At 60.2% G+C, this 14,756-nt stretch overlaps 1 protein-coding gene across 2 annotated transcripts in view; it reads right to left on the bottom strand.

Annotated features, from left to right (window-relative positions):
• Positions 1-14,756, bottom strand: part of abca1b (ATP-binding cassette, sub-family A (ABC1), member 1B) — a 28,750-nt gene that overhangs the window by 5,664 nt on the left and 8,330 nt on the right. The window contains exons 5-41 of one of the 2 annotated variants that reach the window (XM_019858217.1): positions 13,028-13,149; positions 12,739-12,942; positions 11,525-11,614; positions 9,857-10,100; positions 9,278-9,417; positions 9,094-9,210; positions 8,826-9,020; positions 8,540-8,745; positions 8,036-8,212; positions 7,740-7,962; positions 6,968-7,189; positions 6,677-6,881; positions 6,326-6,439; positions 6,068-6,242; positions 5,871-6,002; positions 5,522-5,799; positions 5,217-5,449; positions 5,065-5,140; positions 4,732-4,997; positions 4,456-4,507; positions 4,263-4,388; positions 4,039-4,187; positions 3,828-3,952; positions 3,627-3,725; positions 3,332-3,521; positions 3,172-3,266; positions 3,073-3,105; positions 2,905-3,010; positions 2,116-2,190; positions 1,866-2,035; positions 1,615-1,792; positions 1,405-1,520; positions 1,042-1,186; positions 848-971; positions 650-779; positions 443-569; positions 285-347 (exon numbers count right to left, since the gene is read on the bottom strand). In XM_019858217.1, the coding sequence (XP_019713776.1) occupies positions 285-347; positions 443-569; positions 650-779; positions 848-971; positions 1,042-1,186; positions 1,405-1,520; positions 1,615-1,792; positions 1,866-2,035; positions 2,116-2,190; positions 2,905-3,010; positions 3,073-3,105; positions 3,172-3,266; positions 3,332-3,521; positions 3,627-3,725; positions 3,828-3,952; positions 4,039-4,187; positions 4,263-4,388; positions 4,456-4,507; positions 4,732-4,997; positions 5,065-5,140; positions 5,217-5,449; positions 5,522-5,799; positions 5,871-6,002; positions 6,068-6,242; positions 6,326-6,439; positions 6,677-6,881; positions 6,968-7,189; positions 7,740-7,962; positions 8,036-8,212; positions 8,540-8,745; positions 8,826-9,020; positions 9,094-9,210; positions 9,278-9,417; positions 9,857-10,100; positions 11,525-11,614; positions 12,739-12,942; positions 13,028-13,149 (5,522 nt within the window). The remainder of the gene's footprint in view (positions 1-284; positions 348-442; positions 570-649; positions 780-847; positions 972-1,041; positions 1,187-1,404; positions 1,521-1,614; positions 1,793-1,865; positions 2,036-2,115; positions 2,191-2,904; positions 3,011-3,072; positions 3,106-3,171; positions 3,267-3,331; positions 3,522-3,626; positions 3,726-3,827; positions 3,953-4,038; positions 4,188-4,262; positions 4,389-4,455; positions 4,508-4,731; positions 4,998-5,064; positions 5,141-5,216; positions 5,450-5,521; positions 5,800-5,870; positions 6,003-6,067; positions 6,243-6,325; positions 6,440-6,676; positions 6,882-6,967; positions 7,190-7,739; positions 7,963-8,035; positions 8,213-8,539; positions 8,746-8,825; positions 9,021-9,093; positions 9,211-9,277; positions 9,418-9,856; positions 10,101-11,524; positions 11,615-12,738; positions 12,943-13,027; positions 13,150-14,756) is intronic. The other variant, XM_019858218.1, reaches the window with a different exon arrangement.

The following is a 14,756-nucleotide window of genomic DNA, read 5'->3' as shown; positions in this document are numbered from 1 at the left end:
ACACATGCACGTACACACTTAATGCACAAGCGCACGCACACACACACACACACACACACACACACACACACACACACGAGTGTGTGCAACAAACCTCGCCTGGAGGAATTCCAACACAAAGTCGATCGACTGCCGGCTTCTGTTTTCTTTTGAACACCTGCAGCATGGAAAGGGGGACGCGATGACACGAACATTGATGCACGCACGCACGCACACACACACACGTACACGCGCGCACTGCACACACACACACACACACACACACACGAGTGTGTGCAACAAACCTCGCCTGGAGGAATTCCAACACAAAGTCGATCGACTGCCGGCTTCTGTTTTCTTTTGAACACCTGCAGCATGGAAAGGGGGACGCGATGACACGAACATTGATGCACGCACGCACGCACACACACACACGTACACGCGCGCACTGAGTGAGGACGACCTTGGTGAGTTGTCGGAGTTCCAGGATGTGTCCGTGTCCGAGTCCGTGTACGATACGCTGTCTCTCCCGAGCGACGTCCTCATCCTCCTCTCCGAGAACGCCCAGTTTGGTCATGTGACTCACCGGTCTGCACGCGCGCACAATCACGGACATAAAACACACGCGAGCGTTGTGGTGCGGAAGCGAACTTGGAATTGCGCGCGTCACCTGGGTTTGACGCAGAATCTGTACTGGATGAGGACGGTGATGACGAAGAAGACGACGCCTTCCACCGCCATGGCGAACAAATTCTTTCCCACCATGTCCCATTCCAGAGGAGAACGCAGCCTGTTCTCTCCTGACACGACACACGCAAGACGTCACGGTCCGCGCCGCCGCCGCGCCGCCGCCGCGTGCGCGCGTTACCGAATCTCTGCAAGGCGTCGGCCATGGCCTGGTTCTTGACCATGTCGATGAGGCCCCGCCCCAAACAGAAGTGAGGGAAAATGAGCAGAACGTTCTTCAGAATGTCGTTGATGCCTCCGATTTCCTGCGGCCGGCCACACGGGCAGGTTAGCGAGGCGGCGGCGGCGGGCGGCAAAGAGGGCGCGGCGGCTCACGTGATCCCCGAAGAGCTCCATGACGAAGGTGGAGATGCTGCCGTTGATCCCGATGAGGATGTTGACGCTGGTGAGGACCACGTAGGCCGTGCTGGGGATACTGAAGACGAACGAGGCCGGGTACATCAACGGCGTGATGGACCACCTGCACGCATGCGCACAAACGCAGAGGATGGACACGCGCTCGTCTCGCTTTGGTCCCGGCGACCGCCGCTCGGCCTTTTGCACGTTTGCTCGGTATTTTTCCGTGGATTTGATGTTCTGCTTCAAGAAGGCTTTGGATTGATTCATGGATTGCAGTGGCAGTGTGGGAAGCAAAGTCGCGGTTTCTCTCATTCTGTTTCAGAATGGGCGTGCGTGTACCCGTAGAGCAGGAGAAGCAGAGCGAGCACGGGCAGGTTGGTGGAGGAGACGTAAGCTTTTTGTTGGAAGCACACGAAGATGAGGACCACCAGCGTTGCCGGGACCACGTAGTTGCACTGCGGACGGAGACGCAACACGGCCCGTTAGCCGGCCCGCGCGCACACCAACGGACGGTGGGACGGACGGACGGACGGACGGAAGCGGACGCACCATGTCCCAGATGAAGTTGGCGGTCCAGTAGAGGAGGGGGTGCACGCCGCTGATGAAGTGCATGTGCTTGGTCTTACTCACGCGCTCCTGGATGAGGAAGACCACAAAGCTGGCCGGGACGAAGGACATGGCGAAGATCACGCAGATGGACACCAGCACGTCCACCGAGGTCGTGACCCTGCAGAGCAGCCGCGCCGTGACGTGTGCGGCGTGACGCCTACGTGCGGGCGGGCGTGAGGGCGGGCACTCACAGCGCCACCTGAGACAGCTGCTCCTTGGTCAGGTTGAGCGGATGATTGAAGGCTCGGATCCCGTAGCGGCCGGCGTCTTTGCCGGGAGGCAGGTTGGCCCTCAGGATGGCGTTGCTCATCACGTTGATGAAGGAGCCCATGCTGTGCCAGCCTTTGTTGTTGAACCAGATCTGAACCGCCCATCCATCCATCCATCCATCAATGCAGCCATGCCTTCGCGCATCGGTCAATCGTCAATCGTGTGGCTGACCTTGACATTGTTCTTGGTGTCCAAACCGTTGATGAAAGCTGACAAATTGTCCAGAAATCGGTCGGCCGCCGCTCCCTGTTCAACGATCGACATTCAGAGCTCGGATCGTCACCGGGGGCGGCCGTTCCGTCCGTACCGCCGATCACCGCGGACGCAAGCGGCGCGGCGGCCGCCGGCTCGGTCCTGACGGACTCCCGTTTCGCCGGCGACCGACGGAAACGCTCGCCGCCCGTCTCTCGTGTTGGATTTGATTTCGGCCCGCATGGATCGCATTCGACCCTCGGCCGCAACGCGGAGCCGGGTGCCGGTTCCAATAAGCCGCTTCAAGCTTCAAAGAACGACGGCGGGGTCTTTTCGGAGCGTTGCATCGATGAAGGTGGCAAAGAAGTGAATGCGAGGCTTTATTCAAGCTCTTTGGGCAGACGGCGCGTGAAAAAAGATGTACCGATATGCACTCTGAGCGCATTTAGCATTTGAATCCAAAACTATAACGGAGCCAATTCGCGGAGTGACGGTGACGGTTTGGTTGGGCCGCAAATAACGACGCACTGATGATGTCGGACGGGCGGCCCGGCCGCTGGTGAATTTTCTGCTGCGCCCGTCTCTGACCACCACGCATGAATGATAACTTTTTTTTAACACGATGTCAGAGCCAGAAGAGTTGAACAAGTTGCAACAAAATGACGAAAACACTTGGGGAACCCAACTTTGGGTGAGTGAGCTGTTCTCAGATCGGACAAAAAATACCCCCAAATCAGGAATCTTTCGGCACTCGTGAGGGAAACGAACCTCGGTCAGTTCAAAGATTTTCCGGATGCGGCGGATGGCGTCGTCGATCTCGTCGGCCGGCGGGAGGACATGAGTGCTCCTGGCGCCCAGTGAGAAGCCTCCGTACCTAGCGGTCGGGTGACGCAGCGTTACGGATGGAAAACCTCATCCGCAATCCGCCAAACTCACCTGAACTCGTTGACCCAAACTTTGTTCTTCAAACTGAGGACGACACAAAGGCAAAGTTGAGCGCGCGCGGCCCGTCGCCGCACGTCGCGCGCGTCTTACCTCTTGCCGATGATCTGCGCGTAGGTTTTGACCAGGTAGTCGGAGACGTTGCGGCCCGTCAGGTTCTGCAGCGTGTCGGTGGAGCTCAGCTTCATCTGAACACAAGGCGCGCGTCACCGAACGGGCCCCGCCCTCCCGCGCCGGCCGCGTCGCGGCTCACCTCGGGCGGGGGCATCCCTCCGGCGCCGGCGGGGCAGTCGGGCAGCATCTTCTTCCTGCCGTCGCAACTGCAGGAGCAGGCCGGCGACGGGTCCTCCATGGTCCAGTTCCCGGACGCGAAGAGCTGCCGGACGCTCTCCGGGACCTCCGGAACGCTCCAGTCGTCGTCGCCCATCGTGCAAGGCGCCTCTCTGATCGCGAGCGGCGGCGAGCGCTTGTAAGACGGCGGGAAAAAAAGGCCACGAGAGAGAGAGAGAGACGCCGGAAGCCAGAGGCCAGCGGTGGCGTGATCTTACGCAACGGGATGGCCCAGCATGCAACGCGTCCCCAGGCCCGGCGGGTCCAAAAGAGAAGCCAGCAACTTCCGCGTGGTGGCGTCTCCCGGCGCGTCGTCACTACCACACCACCGACGAACAAGTGAGCCGAGGGAGGAGCGAGACGGCTCCCGGGCAACGTTGGGGCGATTCCTTTCTCGTCGCGCGCCGCGACACGGGTACCTGATGAAGGTGACCTGGTCTTCGTACATCCAGGGCTGCAGCTCCAAACTGGGATATTTCCCGAAAGGAGGAACGATGAGACTGAAGACCAGCGCGATGCAGACGAAGACGGCGGGCAGGACGATCTGCGAGAGAGACGGCAGCGCTCGGCGTCGTCATCAACGCCGAGCGCTCGAGCGACGCGAGCGCCGCGCGGACGACGGGAGCCCACCTGGGCGAAGAATCCTTTGCGGGAGCGCCGGGCGAAAAGAAATCTCTTCCACATGAGCGCCACAAACTGTTGTTTGGTCAGATTCCAGCCGCTCACTTTGGCCGATCCTTTCCCGCCGACGCACTTCAACCTGTCCGTTTCTCGACTCTCTGGAACGCCACAGGTCCGTCACTGAGCGAGCGAGCGCGCCAAAGGCGCGCGCCCGCGTCATCGGCCGCGCGTACCCGGATCGCCGTCGGCCGCGTCGTCGTCGTCGTCGCGCTCGTCCGTCAGGGGTCTCAGGCAGCTCTGAGGGTCGCCTCCTCCGAAGGCGTGGGTCCGCCGTCGTCGCCGGACGGGAAGCGTGCCGTCTGCGCGCGCAAAAAAGGAGTCAGCGGTCTTCTCGCGACATCAAGCGTGTCGCCGACGGGACCTTACCCGAGGGCACGTCCGTGTCCACGCCGTTATCTTCGGCCACTTTCAGGAAAATCTGTGGAAACGAAAAGCACGCGGCGGAAACGGTCTGAGTGCAGGCTTCCCCCCCCTCTGGCGCCTTTTACTTGAGGACAATCACGAGCGGAAGGAAAAGTGCACGGCAGACGGACACAAATCACGGCGGGACCGCGCGAGGGCGTCATCGCGAGGACCCTTTGCACCCGCGCGCCACGCTGGTGCGCAAACCGTCCTTTGCATCGGGAAGCGGCGGGTTCCCACCTCCTCCAAGGTGGTGTCGGACACGCCGTAACTGGAGATGTTCAAGTGGCTCAGATTGTCGTCCATTTCGCGGAAAAGCTCCACGAAGGCGCCGTCCTTGGCGGCCGAGTAAGGCAGGACGAAGGTCAGCTCGTGCCCCAGGTCCTCCACCATGCGGGCGCCGGGGACGTGGCGCAGGATCAGGCCCGACACCTGCGACGTGTCCACCGGCGGGGGCGGCGCGTCGCATGCCGCCCCCCCCGCCGCCGCCGACTGCCCATTTTCTACTAAAGAGGGAGACAAAAGATGAGCGCGGCTCCGCAGCGGCGCCGAGGAGGTCGAGGCGCCGCTCACCGACGGTGGCGGCGTCACTTTCCTGCTCGCTGCCCAGCCCGGCGTCGCTGCTGCTGCTGACGGAACCGCTCTCGTCCTGTAACACAAGCGGGCGGGGGCCCGGTTGACTGGCGCTTCCTCGGCGTTCTGCGGAAAGGCGGCGCGCGGCGGACCTTCTTGCCGAAGGACACGGTGCTGGAGGAGTTCCTGCAGGAGCCGAGCGAGGGCTCGGGCTCGGGCTCGGGCTCCTTCTTGACCAGGGTCAGGTAGTAGCCCGTCCCCAGCTGGTTTTTCAGGTAGAGCGACGAGCCGACGCAGCACAGCTTCCCGTGCGAGATGATGGCGATGCGGTCGCCCAGGATGTCGGCCTCGTCCATGTGGTGCGTGGACAGGATGATGGTGCGACCTGAGGGCGCGCCACACGCACTCTCAAACTGAGCTCGCGCTCGCGCGGCCGCGCGAAAACCCGGCGACTCACCCGGTCGGTACTTCAGCAGCAGATCCCAGATCCCCCTGCGAGCGTAAGGATCCACTCCGGCCGTGGGCTCGTCCAAGATCACCACCTTCGAACCCCCGACGAACGCCAAGGCCACGGACAGCTTCCTCTGCATGCCGCCGGAGAGCGTGCTGGTCTTGGACTTGCGTTTGCGCGGCAGGCCCGTGTCGCGGAGGATCTGCTCCATCTCGCCTTTCACCCGCTCCTCCGACAGGCCTTTGAGTCGGGCGTAGAACCAGATGTGCTCCTCCACCGTCAACCTGCGCGGGAGGGCACGGGGCGTAAAATGCCCGCAACGGCGACCCTCGAGGCGGAGGAAGCGAGCCCTCACATGCTGAAGAGGACGTTGTGCTGAGGGCAGACGCCCAGACTCTGACGGATGGCGCTCAGCTCCGTGCGGATGTCTCGACCCAGAATGTAGGCGGTGCCGGAGGTGGGCGGGAACAGCCCGGTGAGGACCGACCTGCCGCGACGGCACGGTTGAGGCGCTCTCCCGTTTGCGCAACTAGCGCGGCGGCTCGCACTCACATGGTGGTGGTCTTTCCGGCGCCGTTGTGTCCCAAGAAGGAGGTGATCTGCCCCTCGTAAAAGCCCAGCGTCAGCCCGTCCACCGCCACCTTCTTTCCGTGCCGGTAAACCTTCACCAGGTTCTCGATGTAGACGCCGGGCTCGAGGTGGGCCGGTTCCTCTTCCACGCACACCGCTGCGCGGCGGCAACACACACGGACGGCGGTTGGCCCCCGATCCGAGCGTCCCCTTCGGCTCGGCGCCTCTCGGAATACTCACCGGCGGGGTCGCCTCTGCGGCGCGGAGGCGCCGCGTTGGACTTGTTCTCCTCCTCGCCGAGCCAGTAGGACTTGGTGACGGGGAAGTACCACGGGCGAGGGATCCCGTATTGGCCTGCCGCACACAAACGAGTCGCCGCTAGACACGCCGGACCGGGAGTCTCGTTCGTTTCTCGCCAATGAAAATGCCGTGGTGAAATCTGTCTGTCTGCCCTGTTCTTGTTTTTTTCGTTGCGCGGCGGCCCGGGTCGCGTGGACGGGCGCAGGCTCCTGCGCGCACCTGATCTGTACGCCGGGTTCTTAAGCGCAGGGGAAACGGGAGACGCGCGACCGCACTCGGAACCGTACGCACCTGGAAAGACGGCTTCGATGTACCAGGTGAGGAGTCCGTACAGGAAGGAGTCGAAGTACATGATGATGATGGCGGTGCGCAGGCTAAAGTCGTCTTCCTCCAGGGGACTGGCCACCAGGTTCTTCCACTGGATGCCGACGCCCTGCTCTTCGAACAGAGCGAAGTACTCGCAGCCGAAGCCAAAAGCCACGGGGGACAGGAGACTCTGCGCGAGATGGCGGGGTCAGACTCGGGACTCCCCCCCGCCAAAGAGTCCCACCGCGATCCCCGCCGAGCGCCGGGCCTTCTTACCGCAAAGACCTTGGCGCCGAAGCCGATGTGGTCCTGCCAGGCCACGCAGAGTACGTAAGGCAAGTACAGGGTGAAGTAGATGATTCCCCCGCAGGCGGCGGCCAAATTGGCTCGAGCGAACGCCGTGCTGATGAGAAAGCACTGCATGATGGTCACCACGGCAAAGGACGCCAGGAAGAGGAAGACCACGCCGGTGTCGCTGTACGGCAGCAAGTTTCCTTTCTGAGGGGCACAGAATCCTGTGAGCGGGATGGCCGCATGGTCACACCGACGGCGAGCGCCCCAGCGGCTCCACCCCAAACAATCGGACAACCGGGACACATCCGGATGATTACGTGCCGCTTTTAACCGTCGATCCGCGCAGGCCTTGGAAGGAGCAATGCGCTTGCATGATTGACACGCGGCGCCAGCGTGGCGAGGTCACGTGACTGATACCGTCCTCATTCCCATATGAACCCTTCCTGTCTCCATTTGGATACGCTAAAGATGTAGCCCCCAATCAACCACGCAAACGGAGCGCAAACTCCACCCAATGAGACAACCGGACCACAATCGGACAGAATTCAATGACCCGGACAAGTGACGCCGGACCACCGGCGCAAAAATCGACCACGCAGTCGCAATCGGACGAGCGGCCCGCAACGGAGCGGACCACCCCGGCCCACGGCAGATTCCACCGCACGCGGACCACGATCGACCGGAGACGGCGAGGAGGCCCGGGGCGTCTCAGAAGCGCACACGAATCGTTGACGCCGGGCGAAAAGCGGCCGACCTTGAGCATCAGCACCAGCAGTCCGGCGCTGATGAGCAGAGGGACGAGGCTGCTGACGAACCAGCTGAACCACAGGATGCCGTTGTCCAGCCCCATGATCCTCATGGTCTCCTTGAGACGCGCCTCCTTCTCGTACACCACGCTCTTCAGGATGATGGACACGGAGAACATCCAGGCCAGCGTCATGAACAGCGGCATGGAGCGGCTCATCACCCGCAGGAAGCTGAGGACGCCGAGAAGGGAGAGCCGGTCAGCGCGCTCGCCGGCGGCCTCCGCCGTCGCCGACGGCGCCGTACATGTCGTCCACGTAGCACGGGTAGGGCATCTGCTGGACGTAGACGCCCGTCTTCTCCTTGGTGCCCGTCATGGCTCGGACCAGGGCCTGCTCCACCACGTCCTGCAGGTAGGAGAAGCCTCCCCAAACGTAGCGCATGTCCTCGAAGGGGTCCGCCCGAGGACCCGGGTCCCAGTACCTGAGGAGGAGCCGGCAAAGCGCGACGCGGGTGCGGCGCGTGGCGCAAAGCTGAGCTTCGGCGGCCGCGGGCGCGCGCTTCTTCGTTTAGCCCAGGGGTAGGCAACTCGGGTTCCTCGAGGGCCATATCCCGCCTGTTTTCGGTCCCTCCCTACTCCAACACACCTGATTCGATTGTTCGGGCCTTGACAGAGCTTGCTGATGAGTTGATCATTTGAATCAGGTGTGTTGGAGTAGGGAGGGACCTAAAACAGGCGGCATATGGCTCTCGAGGAACCCGAGTTCCCTACCCCTGGTTTAGCCTATCGCCGCCCGCGCGCGTCCTTACGCGTCTTTGATCTTGTTGGTCCGCTCCACGTTGTCGATGTCCATGCGGATTTTGTAGCTGACGTTGGGGGCGAGCTCCGTGGCGTTGGCGCCAACGTCCGGGAAGACGATCCCGGCCCAGAACTTCCTGTCCTCCAGCAGGACCATGGACTGGTTGATCATGTGCTCCTCGGTGGGGACGGGCTCCAGCTTGTCCAGATTCACGCACTGAAACGGACGGCGGCGGAGCGACACTCACTCGAGCGACGCCCAAGGCCTCGGCGCCGCCGCCTCTGTCGGAAGCTCACCTCCATGAAGCGGGAGATGCCGGTGACGGCCTGGTCGGTCTCGTTGAAGACGTCCCGCCAGGTGAGGGCGCCGCCGCTCGCCCGCCGCCCGTCGGCGTGCCTGGACAGGAAGTCGGAGACGTCGGCCACCGTCCAGTCGGTGGCGGCCAAGTGAGCGTGGAAGTAGGCGGCGGTCACGTTGTTTTTCAGCAGAGACTGAAAGGCACGCGACGAGCGCTTTGATGGATTCTCGTCTCCGGCAAAAGTGCGAGCCCGACGGGTGGATTACCCGCAGCAGGTTCATCTGTTCGCTGTTCTCCAGGAAGTTCCAAACTTTGGGTCGCATCTCTTCCCACATTCCCTCCAAGTCCCTGAACACGCCCAGCTCCTGAAATGTCCGGTTCACCTGAAAGCAGCGCAGGCAAACCAGTGTCGTGTTGTGTCGTCGAGGAAAGCCGATGTGACGCCCTCACCTCGTGGATGACCCTGCGCGTGGCCGGCGTGTCGGGAGTGTAGAGGATCTTCCCCATCAGCAGCGGCTTGATGGCTTCCCAGATCATCCTGGACATGGGATTGGAGTCCATGTCCCTCACCAGACTGTTGCAGAAAGGAGCTGCGCATGCACGCGCGAGGGATGTGAAACACTTGGGACGGCGACGGATCGCGTCACGCGTCCCGACCAGCGTGGCAGGAAGCGCGCGGCGGCGGCGGCGCGACACCGACAGGACGCGAAGCTCGTGATGTGGACTCGACAAGTGAAGAGAAGGAAGCCGTATCAGGACGCGAAGCGGCGGGACGCGGGCGGCAGGTGGCACGCCGCGGACGGAGAGCGGAGCGACGTGGACAGGAGAGGAGGCGGCGTGACGGACGCAGAGCGGAAAAACTGCGTTACGTGGACCAAAGGGTCCGGACGACTCCGGGAAGCGGAATGCGCGGCGTGCCGGACAGGAAGTTGTGCGACGTGGACGGCGAGTGGCTTCGACGCGAACAGGAAGCCGATGAAGCGGACAGGAAGCGGCGGAGCGACCCGGAAGAGCGTTTTGCCAACTGACTGGAGGAGTTGTCGTAGCGCTGCGCGGCGGCGTCGTCCTCGCTGCTGTTGTGGTTCCCAAAGAGCGCCTTGTAGTTGCTGTCCTCGTACCAGTTGAGAGACTTGATCTGCAGGCCGCCGCCCTCGGGATGGCCGCAGACGATGCGCGACACGGCCTGGTACATGGCGCTGGGCGAGGACGTGGCGTTGCGCGTCAGGAAGATGATCTCCTTCCTCAGGTCCACCCAGCTCTTCATGCCGGCCAGCTGCAACACACGCACGCACGCACGCCGCGCAGATTGGAGCTCGGGACCGCCGCCGCCATCTGCGTTCCGATCTCGCTGGCTCGCGCGGATGGCCGGAGCGTCCCGCGCCATCCTCGCTCCCTTTTTAGAAGCGGCCGAACCGTTGTCGGTGCCGCTCAAGGCTTCGTCCCAGCGGGGATTTCGAATTATTCTTATTTTTTTTTTGCCTTCATGTGCTCACGTGGCCGCGCGTCACTCGGCCGCTTCCGGACGCGCTTCCTGTCGTCATCGCAAATCACAGTGAACTGAGTTGGGTTCTACTTCCTCAGCTCGCGTTGTTTCGGTCGCGCTTCCCTTCGCGTCTTCCATCGGCTGCCGCTCACCCGACGGAGCTCGTTGCTTCCCGCCGCAATCGGTTTCTGTTTGTATCATCGCGGTGAGCCCCGATGCCGATCGGGATATTCGGCCCCCAAAAACTCCGATGGACCATTTCCCAGCCAATTCATTCCCCCCAAAAAATAAAAACAACCAAACCGATGACTTGAGCGCTCGATTTGTGCGCAGTAGAAAAGCAGCATGAGTGAAGTTGCTACTTTAAATGCGAGCACGAGAAACGCATTTCAAGTTCGAGAACAGATTGCGATCGAGTTTGGAAACGAAAGGGAGCCTGCGAGCCGATCTATTTGTTTTTTGTTTTTTTTTTCCCATCAAACAAGGAGCGTCACAGTCACGGAAACAGCGATCAAGTTTGGAAACGAAAGGGAGCCTGCGAGCTGATCTATTTGTCTTTTGTTTCCCATCAAACAAGGAGTGTCACAGTCACGAAAACGCTGCAACTCGGTGCAGTTTTTTTGCGGTTCTATGCGGTGGATTGAAGAAGGCGTTTGTTCGCCGCTCTTGTTCTTCTCCACTTGTTGCCGACGGTGACAAGCGGCAGAGTTTGCTGTCAACGCAACACGTTCATCCGTCGTGATCTTTCTTGCCGCTCCCTATTTTCAATCCTGCACTCGCGGTTGAGTTTTGCGAGAGCCCCTCCACTTCCTTGCGCAAACGTTGGCTGTTTAGAAATCGGACCGAACGGGACCCGACGGCAATGCGGAACCGTGTCGTGAGAGAAAGCCGCTTCCAGATGTTTCCGCAGACCGCACAAGTCAACGAGGGCAAGACAGCTGGTGGCACACACAGGCGCACGCGCACGCGGCGTGTTTGTTGGTTCTGATTCTTTGTTCAGCTGAGACGTCGGGTGTCCTGACCGCGGAGCGGCGAACGTGACTCGTCACATTTCTCTTCACGAGAGAAATCACTCTGGCGCACACGCGCGCTTCCATCACGCGCTCCGAGAACCCAACTTAACTTCCCGCAGCGTCTTCCTTTGAGCTCAAACGAGAATCAGGACGGCGCGTCTTCTGACGTCACCGCCTGTGCAATCGAGGGCGGCGTCCTACCTCCACGGCCAGCGAGCCCAGACTGTCCAGCAGCTTGGTGGTCGCCGCGGAAACGCCCCGGATGGCTTCGGGGTCCGATCTGACGTCCCTCTGAGACGCACAAAGACGCACACGCGTGACGGTCAAAAACGGCCACCGGCTTCTTATGTCGTCAGGCGCGCATTTCTTTCGATCGCCCTTAATCGCAAACGGTGCCAAAGGGCTTCACGTGCCCACACTTGACAAATATTCACAACATGCCGGGCCGGACCTTTACGCCCAGGAGGGCGAGGAAAAACTCTAAAACTGCTTTTGGAGTAACATGAGAAACCTTGAGAAGGGGCCGCAGACGGGGGAATCCCCCTTCCGGAATGACCGTCCTCCAGTGGATGGCGAGTGGGCGACATTTGACACAATAAACTCGCATGGCTCTGACTGGCAGCGCTCGGCGAGCTTACTTAGCACCGGTCAAGAGGGCAGCCGTCCGACGTCGACTCATTTTTTGTTGTTGTTTTGCCAGCCGGCTAAAGCAGCGGCATGGCGATCAACGCCTGAAATGAAGAGGCAAGTCGGAACGGGGTTGCGGGCAGCCCCTTGTCCGTCCCTGATCTGCTCCGCCCGCGGCTGAAATTGGAACATGACTCGGGCCATTATCTACAAGCTCCTTGGCCACTTCTCAAGGTGCATTTTGGGGAGGAGAACCCAGGCAGGGGGGGGCGGGCTGTTGTGGCCCACCCTCAGTTGACAGCATCAACCGTCCTGGGACATTTATCCATCGGCGCTACATTTCCAGTGAGCTGTTTTTTTTTCCTTCGTAACAGGTTCTTTCAAAGTATCCGTTTGAAAAATACAGAATTATATTTTCCATTTGGTGCACGTACGCGCAAGCTAAGCACAAGTCCGCTAGTATCTGGCCGATACTAGTGGGGCCTCAAAAGGTTACAAAGTCCTTTTTATTCTGTTCCCCTCGGTGTTTGGCTCGCCGTAGCACGTTGCTATAGAAACGAGCATTCGACAAGGCGGCGCGCTCGCAGGCCCGGCCGGGTTCGCACGCTCGGGCCGCGCCCACTTAAGTCGCGTTTCCTGTGCCGGGGAAAAAAAAATTTAAAAAAAGACGCCTCGGGCGACACAAAGCGAGACTGTCGACAAAAGGAAAGAGACGCGTCGCGACACGCTGGCGAACTCCCACGCGCCCGCGAGCGCTGCCGGTCGAGTGAGGCGTGCGCGCGTCTTACCAGGACGGGTTTGAGGAAGTCCACGTTGTCCAGGAAGCGGCGCTCGGCGTGGTCCAGCCACACCAGCGGGGCGCCGCACACCACTTCCTGTACCATCATGGCGGCCGCGGGGTCGCTGATGTTGACGAACTCCCGCAGGCTGCGGCCGCCCGGCCTGCGAGGACACGCGTCACGCAGGCGGAGCCCGAACCCGCTCAGGAGGACCTGAACACACGCACGCACGCACGCACACATGCTGGACACTCGATCGATCCATTGATGATGATGATGATGATGATGTGATGCTGACCTTCTCCAGGTCGACGTCGGCCTCCAGGATGTGAGCCACCGTGGAAGCGGGAAAGGACACGTTCTTCAACAGGAAGCCGGACAAAGTCTCCTCATCTTGCAGGAAGTGCTTCAACTTGAAGCCTGAAAACACACACACACACACACGCACACACACACACACACACACACACACACACAAAGAGACTAAGGCGTTGTGTGGCTTGTTTGATGATGTCACACGTTCAAGTTGCCACTCGTCCGGAGGTCTTGCACAAGTGGTCCAGCAAGCGTTTTCTTTCTTTGATGACACTCAACTAGGGATGGGCAAGTCGCGACACCAGGTATCGGCATCGGGTACGCGCGAAGCCCGTCGATACCAACCACCATCCATGATTAGAGGGGCGGGGGTGAGAAGATCTGACATGGAATACGTTTTTCCTCACCCGTAGTTGGCGCGACACTTTGCCGGGTCGACGCAACGGCGGCTCATCGTGTGAACGAAAGAAAAGTCTTTGTTTGATTTGCTTTGAAAAACGACAATCCACATATCGGTCGATTTTTGTTTGACAGACGTTACGCACCAAAGCGGGAACCCAGTGATCATCAATTTCTGCTGATACATTTTCTGCTCTGTCATTATGTGCTGTCATTCCATACCGCGATAGAAAGTTTTGCTTTTCATTTACAATCCACATATCGGTCGATTTTTGTTTGACAGACTTTACGCACCAAAGCGGGAACCCAATGATCATCAATTTATGCTGATACATTTTCTGCTCTGTCAAACTGCAATAATGCGCACCGCGATAGAAAGTTTTGCTTTTCATTCGATTCTTTGAGAAAAAAAGTAAGGAATCGATTGTCAAAAGAATGGCTAGCTGCTCTCGGCACTGGCGTGACCACGTTGCCGCGGAAACAGCTTCTTCAGGGATATGTGGACCGCGGCCCCGAAAGAGGCTGCTGAGCGGTCCGATGCCAAGGGGCGTGGCTTGCCAATGGCGCGCGAGGCAACTGCCGCTTTCCGCGGTGACGACCTGCAACACCTTCCCGCCCTCGGGCAACCGTGGCGAGCGTGTCGATATCCCCTTGCCATGGCAACAGCAAAGCGCCCCCGCTGCAAAAGTACGACTTCCAAACAAGAGTGAAACTGGCAAGGAAAAACGTGACGGGCTAACGCGAGTTTGGTCATCGCAACGCCGCCGCTTGATCAGGCTCGCCCGCCCACGACGAATGCTCACTTGGGAGTTCGCGAGTTCTCAGTCTCCAGTCGGTTCATCCAAAGAGATGGCCTGAGCGTGCGCTACGCACACGCACGGGGGCAGCTCGTTCCCGCCGCGATCAAAGCAGGTCAGAGCAGGTTGGAACCCGAGCCGGGATCATTCAAAGACAAAGCGCCAAATTCCGTTTGTTCAGCGTGCAAGAGAACAAAGACAAGTGCGGGACAAAGACAAATGTTGTCCATTCTCAAGCGCATTAGCGAGCATACCAAACAGGCGAACTTAGGCAGTTTGCAAAGCTTGCGTCGCGTTTCTTCGGCAGAAGGACGGAAAAAAAACGATGAAAGGGAAAAAAAAAGGTTCAGGAAAGACGTCGCGTCTTTGAAGACGAGGTACATCGCAGAAACTGCGACGCGCAAACGAGAAATTGCGCCCTTCTACTGAGGACAGCTTCGTTTCACTTGATCGGCTAGCTGTTAGCTTTTGCGAGCCGCTAACCTCCCCGGCCGCTAATAGCCATCGGGGCCGTTC

This window comes from Hippocampus comes, unplaced genomic scaffold (assembly GCF_001891065.2).
Source record: "Hippocampus comes isolate QL1 unplaced genomic scaffold, H_comes_QL1_v1.1 scaffold48, whole genome shotgun sequence".
Lineage (NCBI taxonomy): Eukaryota > Metazoa > Chordata > Actinopteri > Syngnathiformes > Syngnathidae > Hippocampus > Hippocampus comes.
Note: the sequence above shows the minus strand (reverse complement) of the source record. Positions and strands in the feature narration are given on the sequence as shown.